Source organism: Prunus persica, chromosome G6 (assembly GCF_000346465.2).
Source record: "Prunus persica cultivar Lovell chromosome G6, Prunus_persica_NCBIv2, whole genome shotgun sequence".
Lineage (NCBI taxonomy): Eukaryota > Viridiplantae > Streptophyta > Magnoliopsida > Rosales > Rosaceae > Prunus > Prunus persica.
The window spans coordinates 6,310,097-6,319,145 of NC_034014.1; the positions used below are offsets into that span (position 1 = coordinate 6,310,097).

Below are 9,049 nucleotides of genomic sequence, written 5' to 3' on the forward strand. Positions count from 1 at the left end.
CATCCATATTTCATATGAGAATATTAAGATTCAACATCTATCTTTCTTCTAACGTGTGGTAATTGGTACCCCGTGCTCAATCTGGAAGGAATTTAAGGATGAAAATGTCGGCAGTGCAAATAGTATCGGTACTCCAATTTATGAATATTTTGGGAGATATATTGATATTATTTTTGGTATCGGTGTACATCAATGTTGTTGGTTTTATTTGGATTGGAATTCAATTAAGGTTTAATTTTGTTTATATTTGACTTAATTAGAGATATGTTTTGGTTTGAATTTGCATATTGTTCCTTGTAATAACCTTCAAAAATCATGAAACTGTCAACTATCAGAGTATGAGGGGAGAAATATGCTTACCCCAAAGTGTATCGGCCGATATTTTCGTCCTTAAAAAGCAATTACATGAACTTGCTTACTTGAGTTAGACCACTTGCTTCAAGTTTCCTTCAAATAGGTCTTCTCAAGGGTTGCCTTCGTTTTTGGAAACTAAACTAGTTGAAAGTTTAGGCATCTACAGGACTAAAATTAGTGTAGGTGGATTTATCTACAGGGTTTTGGCCCTGTGACAGCTACCACCATTTGAAATTTGGAAGTTGGTGCTCATTGCCATTAAGTCTAGCAGCTGGGTCCCCCGATGATGCCCGAAGGGAAAGCTAGACCACAGTTAGTGCGGCACCTACAGGACTGCACCAACTTTGTTACATTATTTAATAGGGCCGGCAGCTTATGAACATGCATTTTCAGTTGGGACAGGAGGCTGCCACAGAGTTGCAGCAGTTGGGTTGTAACATGGATGCATCACTCTCTGTCGATAGAGATGCAGAAATGCTTGATTCCGGTGGTAACCGCGGTGGTTGGATCATCTATTTTTTCATCATAGGTCTCTCTCTCTCTCTCTCTCTCTCTCTCTCTCTCTCTCTCTCTCTCTCATGGACATGACTATTGTTGGGGAGTTACCACCACAGTCATGACATTCAATCATAGTTATGGCTATTCAAGGAGTATTTCCTTTACACTGTTATTGTATTATCATTATAGCATTTAGGTTTGATATTGTAATTACAGCATTTAGGTTTGATATAATTCCTACACTACCGTTGTAAACCCTTTGGCTGCCTCCTATACCTGTATATGAAGTTTATAAACCCTGTAACCATGAACTGCAAATATATGAAAGTATCCCTTTTCTACATGGTATCAAGAGCCTAGGCAATTTATTATTATTATTTTTCCCTCTCCCTCTTTCTCTGCTCTCATGGCCTCTACTGTAGCCTCCTCTTCTTCTTCTCTCACTGGTCCCACCCACTCACCTCCCTCCTACTACTTCCTCCGATCCCACCAAAGCACCAGCCATTCCTCCTGCTCCGACACCCAATCCTGAGTATTTTACCTGGTTTCAAACTGACCAATATCTCATGAGTCTGCTTCGCTCCACTCTCCAGGAGTTCATCCTCTCTCAAGTTGTTGGCTGTTCTACCTCGAAGGAAATTTGGGATTGTCTTCGGAAAATTTTTTCCCAACAGTCTCTTGCGAATGCAACGCACATTCGTTTTCAACTTTTCTCTCTCACCAGGGGCGGAGCTAGAATTGTAAAGTTAGGAGGGCCAAAGTAAAAAATACAAGTATATAAAATATCTAAGTATTCAATAATTACATGTTTAGAGCAAAACATTTCTATTTTAGTCATGTCTAATTTGTTTTAGAGGGAACTTTAACTTAAATTATAAGTAGTTTATTACAAATTCTATATGTTATATATAATATAATAAAGAAAGAGATAAAAATTTAGGGGGGCCAGGGCCACTCCAGGTCTAGGAGTGGCTCCGCCACTGTCTCTCACCAAAGGCTCTAAACCAATTACAGAATATCTCTCTCTTACTAAGAATTTGGCAGATCAACTGAGTGCCATCAATTCTCCCGTTTCTCCCGTTGACTTGGTCACTTATGTTCTCCGTGGGTTAGGCTATATGTTCATCACTTCTGTATGTTTGCAAAAATCTGTTTCTTAGAAAAACATGTGTTTTTTTGGTTTGGACCAGGAACTTTAATGTGCTTGACACTTGCTGCTGGAGGATGGCAATCAAATTTGATTGTGTATCTGATTCAGGAATATAACGTGAAGAGCATTGATGCTGCTCAGGTTTCAAATGCAGTCAATGGTTGCACTTGTTTATTTCCAATCATTGGAGCAATTATTGCGGACTCTTTTTCCGGCTGCTTCCTTGTCATCTTGATCTCTTCTTGTATCTCTTTTCTGGTAACAGCCTCACTCTGTCTCTACTCTTGCGCAAGCACGCAGGCACACACACCTTGAGTTTCATTTTTAAATTCATTACCCTTGCAGGGACTGGTCCTATTAGTTTTGACTGCAACTCTAGACTCCTTGAGGCCTCCTTCATGTGATGACGGATTAAGCTTGTGTGAAACACCATCAGAATCTCAGTTTGCAGTTCTCTATGCCGGTATAGCTCTGGCATCGATTGGACTCGGAGGCACTCGCTTTACTATAGCAACAATGGGTGCAAACCAATTTGATAAACCAGAAGAGCAAGGGGTTTTCTTTAACTGGTTTTTCTTTGCAATGTATACAACTTCTGTTATAAGTTCTACAGCCATTGTATATATTGAGGACAATGTCAGTTGGGGCTTGGGATATGGCCTATGTGCTCTTGTAAATTTGATTGGTTTACTCATTTTCTTATCAGGAAGCAATTTCTATCGTCGGGATACGCCACAAGGCAGCCCATTTGTGAATATAGTTCGTGTTCTTGTTGCAAGCATCCGGAAAAGGAAAGTTCTGCTCTCATCCAGAAGCGAGGATTATCACTACCACAATGATGGAGAGGCAAAGATGGTTCCTGAGACACATAAAAAGAGCTTGAGGTGCGACTTTCATTTTATAAAAAGTATCCTATTTTCCTGTTTATAAACATATTCACATCAACCTTCCCATTTCTTAAGAAAAATGGAACAGTCGGTAATTTTTTTTTCTTTTGATGGAGCAAATCATTATAGAACAAAGCAGAAGAAAAAGTACTTCACAGTTTATGCTCGGTTTTATTTTCGTTATCTTTTGGATGGAGGCACTGGAGATGATGGAAGCTTTTCTGTCTGATGGAAAAGAAAATAAAGTTGAAGATAGTTGATCTTGAAGCTTAAACAACTTTTAATTTGCTTCTTTTGACTAAATGACACAATTTTACTTAAGTAAATTTAGGTTTTACCCATAAAAAAACTTTCACTTTTGGAAAAAGCCAAAGCTTTTTCAAAAAAGACAGAATAACCTCTCAACTTTCAAACCAAAAACATGCAAATGTAAAGGATTTCTTAGGAAATTAAAAAAATAAATAAGGGTAATTTTGTCCATTTTTGCTTCTTTTACTTATAAGATACATTTATCTTCTATTGCTTGGTTAGTTGGCCACTTTGGGATGTTTGAAACACCTTTGGTGAACAGCTGCAGTGTTCACTTTGTGCTGAGTCAAAGAGGAAGGAAACGTTTTCTCCATGTCATTTTCTATCCATTATTATCATCATAATGACGGCATGACCACGTCATGGTAATGTCATAACAGCCTTGTTATTCGGCATGCAGCACACCGGCCTGCTCGGCGGTGGCCTGGCCTAGGCCTAGGCTTAGACCGGGGCGAGACTAATTAATTAGGCTGAGGAAAGGATCTTAGAAACTTTGTTGAGTTTGAGAGCTCAGACAGTGCTTTTCCTCTAAACCCTTGACAGTCATATTCTGAAAGGCCTAGCAAACCCTTTTTTCATTTTTATTGTTGCAGCTTCATAAAAAGAAAAAGAAATGACAATTTCACTTTGCTCTCTTGTTGCAGCTTTCTAAATGGTGCAGCCCTGAAAACTGAAGGCGACTTGAAACCTGATGGCTCAATTGCAAAGCCATGGAGCCTGTGCACATTCCAACAAGTAGAAGATCTCAAAACTGTCATTAGAATTTTCCCTTTGTGGTCATCCAGTCTATTTATAAGCACCCCAATAGCAATCCAAAGCAGCTTAACAACCCTCCAAGCTCTAACCATGGACCGTCGCATCGTGTCACATTTCAAAATCCCAGTTGGATCTTTGCCAGTCTTGGTTCTACTATCTACTTGCATCTCTCTCCCAATAATTGATCGCTTCCTATATCCCGTATGGCAAAAACTGACCAATCAATCTCCAACTCCCCTCCAAAGACTAGGAATAGGCCATGTCCTAAATATCATAAGCATGGTTGTTTCAGCATTAGTGGAGTCAAGGCGTCTCAAAACAGCCCACAGCTCCACGCTGCCAATGTTGGTTATGTGGTTATTCCCACAGCTGGCCTTAGTTGGCATTGGTGAAGCCTTCCATTTTCCGGGGCAACTTCAGTTGTGCTATCAAGAATTTCCAGCGTCGCTTCGAGGCACAGCGACTGCAATGGTTGCAATGACAATAGGCATTGCTTACTACACGGGCACGGCTCTGATTGGTCTTGTTCGGAGGGTTACAGGGTGGTTGCCGGATGATATAAACCAAGGGAGGCTTGACAATGTGTACTGGATGGTAGTTGTGATTGGTGTGCTGAATTTCGGTTATTACTTGTCATGTGCCCAGTTGTACAAGCATCAGAATGTTAGTGAGGGAGTAGAACGTAGTTCAGGCTCTGCTGGTTGATGCTCATGTTTACTAATTAAGAATTAAGATCAAGCAAGTGTCTTGGAGTCTACTACTAGAGAGGAATTATGAGTAAACATTATCTTTTGATTTTCTAGGCAGACAATAACTACTCGTTAATCTATATAAAGAATGTCAAAAGATGAATTTGGATGTTGGAGTGAATGCTTAAAACTACTTTAAACTCTCCTAAATTTTCCATTAGTTAGACCTACATCCTCTATTGCTTTTGTTTTTACTTGAATGTTAATTGAAGCATTTTATTACAAATTTACGAGTTATTTATTTATTTTGGTTGTTGCTAAAGTTAGGATGGGCGATAGGGTTTTCTAATACACACTTTCAAAGTAATGGGGACTCGAATTTTAAACCATCTATCTACAAGTCAAAGTACATAATATAATGATATAGGCAAATAACAGTAATATATATATATTTTTTAATATATAGAACGATAAAATATTCAAAATATCACAAAATGCCCTTAACTAATTAAATTTTAATAAATAAAACTATTCATTAAATAAAGAGTGAATACAACATCGGCTACAATAACTATCAATCAAAAGTGAATACAAAACTTGAATCTTTGAACATAGTAATTCTCCAATTGTTGAAATCAAAAAGATAGAGGATAAACAGCAGACATACTCAACCAAAAGAACATATACATGACCCAAATAGCAGAAATGCAATTAACAATATGAAATCCACCATATATCAAAGTTGAGGAAATAGAACCTCCATAGCCAAACATGGAATTGAAGTCAACAAGTCAAATCAATCTGAATAGCCACAATTTGAGTAGTAATCTTACTAAAAACATAAACAAATCCCAATTGATGAATCTTTAAATTCGCAAATCAATGGAGAAGTACGCGAAATAGTCATAATTCTACATACTTCTGCAAGAATTATTGTATGAGCTCATCATGTGACTTTGATATGCAACATATATGTGAGCTTCACTATAGTCGTAGCACATACATGTTTTAAAAGGTATATTATAAATGTATAAAAAGGGAAGTCGTGTATGACACAAAAATTCTTTAAACTCTAATATCATGTCATGTTGTTAGTTAACATGGTAATTAAATGTGGTATAATTCTAGTATTTTTTTTTTTAGAGCGAAAAGATGCATTACTGCTTATAAATGCCTAACTCGCTAGTGACTTAAAAGACAAAATTATGCATCACATGGACCCCCCCTAAATAGTCAGAACTCCACATCTATATATGATCATATTGCAATCTTAATAATCATCTCTTGGCTTGACTTGGCTTGCAGGGCATTGTTCTATTAGCGTTGACCGAGACATTTAACTCGTTGAAGCCTCAACCTTGTGTGAAGGAACCAGAGCTATGCCAACCCACCTCCAAGCCACAGCATGCAATCTTGTACACAGCTATAGCCCTAGCAACAATTGGGGTGGGAGGTACAAGATACACCATGGCAACAATGGGAGCAAATCAGTTTGAAAACCCTAAGAACCAAGCCACTTACTTCAACTGGTTCTTCTTCACCCTCTACGCAGCTACAGTGGTCAGCATCACAGCCATCGTCTATGTTGAGGGCAATGTGAGTTGGAGATTAGGGTTTGGCCTGTGCACCATTGCCAACCTAATTGGACTGGAAAAGGAATCTCCAGCACTCGTCTGGCGGAAGCAAGGATTATTACTATGGGCATGGTGGAGTGACAGATGACTTGGTGGGTTATGCAACGCCTAGTTCCAGCTTCAGGTACAAGCATTACTTAAATTTCTAATGTTTTATTAGCTAACTTAAGATTTTAGGGTTAGTATAACATAGCATCAACCACACTTTGATTTATTCTCTCTCATATGCCTTATCGTTATTGACCAATTTCGTAACAGTTTAAGATTCAACGATCGTCTAACATCTAAGCCATTTAGATTTCTTTTTGAGAAGATGTTGATGTTTTTTTGTTCACTAAGCCATTTAGGTAGAATAATGCATCTAAGTTAATAATGTACCTAATGAAGGACAAAAATTAAAATCTAATCTATGATCAGAGTTTAATAATAACGCATCTTATCAGGGTTTAAAAACAGGTCGCCAACTAATGGTTGACGTGCTAGAGCAGGGAGTGGTCTTGGTGATCATCAATGTAAATTGATTACACCGGAGGAGGTGCTAGCACTAGAGATATTAGATATGGTGCAGTCAAAATGGTCGTGTTTTCATCATGGCGCACAATTGTGTGGATAGATTTCATGTAAAGCAAATGCACTTAATTATTAGCGAGAGAAAAACAAAATGCACCAAATGCCTTGACTATAATGCTTTACAAAGTTTCATTATTTGGGTAGACTTTGCTGCCTAGTTGTCATCTCTTGGGGGCATATGATCCCTATTCCCTACTCATCCCTCTGTTATCAAAAGAAAATAATTTTTCTAGCTTTTAATCTAGTAATATTTCTCTTTCTAATGTTAGAAGAAGTCTAAATTTGAATCCCCTTGCGTCAACCAAGGTCCAAATTTGAATCCTTTTTTTTAGCCAAAAAGATAAAAGCCTTCATAAAAGATCATTTCCTTGCCTTTTTTATTTTGTTTTGTTTTTCTTTCTGCCCTTTTGTTATACTACAAATTCGCTTTCCCTACAAGCTTCTAATATGCTTGAAAAGCCTTTGGACAGCTAAATATATATATAAGGCTAATGATACATGCCTTCTCAATTACTGGATGTAAAATTACGCATTAGCCTTTGTACAGCTAAATATATATGGCTAATGATATATAAGGCACACCTAAGGCTAAATATATATAAAGTTGTCGCTTTTATTGCGTGATTGTAAAATTACATCATATTTTTTAGGCATTGGCCTTATGTAAATTAGGTTAAATTATGTTCTTATTTTACGTATTAGTAATTTGTGCCAGACATTATAGAGCCCGAAAAGAGGATTTGTGCTTGTATTGTGATAAGCTATAACTCAGCAACTTTATCAGTTGATTAAACATATATGTGCAGGCACAACTATAAAAAAACTCAGCAAACGGCAACAATCGCCACAGATTCAAGAAAAAGACAGCAACACCAAGAGAAACTGCATTAAAAACCATCCAAGTATGAAAAAAAAAAAATACAGAACCATCCAAATCATTTACTGCATAAAAAATATGTGTTGGTAATTCACATCATGGACAGAAATTGACAATGGATAACTGAGTTGGGAATTCAAATTCTTATTGGAATTCTATCTTGGTATTTCTCTCGGATCCTAGCAGTCTCTGCTCGTCTATCGTCACCGAGAAAAACGCAAAAATACCTCCAAGCACTGAGCTGGCTTTGGCATCTAGCAAGGCGATGAACTAGTGACGAAGACGACCGAGACAGAAGCCAAGAGGTTGGATCTGATGGAGGTAGAGCTTCATCAGATCTAAAAGGACCTCCACAAAATCAGAATCGATCAAAGGAAATCCACTACAGATCTAACAAAAATAAAACATACTAAAAAATTAAAAATAAAAGTCTTGTTTTTTTTTCTTTTTAACTTAGAAAAGTACACTATATATAAATTATTGGGCACAAATATAGGTTTCGTGTGTGTAGTATTGTCACATGTGTCAGATAAAGACACTACTATTTGTGTCTACATAAGAAAGATGATTACTTTTCTCCAAGAACATGTTAGATTGTACTTATTACCTACACTAAATTGATATCTGGCATTATTTTTTGTGTCCATAAAAAAATATGCTCTATCTAAATCGATTTAATACAATTATTTGTGTTTTATATGAAAACTTCACAAATAAAATTTGTTTGTGCGGTAAGTTAGAGGGGAGGGCACAATACATGTATTCATGATCTTTGACCAATTTTGTAGTAAGGGTTAATTGGTGATTTGGCCCCAAAACTTGTATATAACTTTTGATTTATCCCCTATTTTTTTTATTAAAAAAATTAAGGATATGAACTTCTTTTTTCTGTCAATTTCCCCCATGCCGTCTAAATGTGCAACATTTGATCTAATTTGCCATTAAATATGAGGGCAAAATGGTCATTTTGTATGTTAAAAATAAATAAAAAATTAAAAATTGAAATAATACTCTCTCTCTCTCTCTCTCTCTCTCTATGTGTAGGTGCAGGTTGGGTTCTGCGAGTGGGGGACGAGAGCATGGATCTGTTGCCGCTGCTAGGGAGGAAAGGAGTGATGGGTCTGGATCTGGAGGCAAAGACTAGGGAATGGAATGGGTCTGGGTCTTGTGGGGGTGGTTGTATGGTAGCGTTGTGCTTGGGGTGGTATGGGGGCGGATCTTGCATAGGGATGGGGCTGGCGGATACGTCTCGGCTGGGGAGAGAGAACAAAAAGAATGGGGAAGAGGGGGAGGGATTTATGGGGAGGGGGATTGATTTGAGGATG

General features: G+C 37.6%; 2 protein-coding genes across 3 annotated transcripts; both read left to right on the forward strand.

Annotated features, from left to right (window-relative positions):
* LOC18772370 (protein NRT1/ PTR FAMILY 2.7) lies at positions 703-4,863 on the forward strand. 2 transcript variants are annotated; one of them, XM_020567168.1, is made up of 5 exons: positions 703-883; positions 2,043-2,260; positions 2,348-2,465; positions 2,709-2,886; positions 3,843-4,863. In XM_020567168.1, the coding sequence occupies exons 1-5, from the start codon at positions 730-732 to the stop codon at positions 4,657-4,659; spliced, it is 1,485 nt and encodes a 494-aa protein (XP_020422757.1). In that variant the 5' UTR covers positions 703-729; the 3' UTR covers positions 4,660-4,863. The 2 variants fall into 2 exon arrangements, with proteins under 2 accessions (XP_020422757.1, XP_007206799.2); XM_007206737.2 differs by having other exon boundaries at positions 2,348-2,886.
* Positions 5,814-6,365, forward strand: LOC109949577 (protein NRT1/ PTR FAMILY 2.6-like). Its single transcript, XM_020565638.1, has 2 exons — positions 5,814-5,828; positions 5,949-6,365. The coding sequence occupies exons 1-2, from the start codon at positions 5,814-5,816 to the stop codon at positions 6,363-6,365; spliced, it is 432 nt and encodes a 143-aa protein (XP_020421227.1).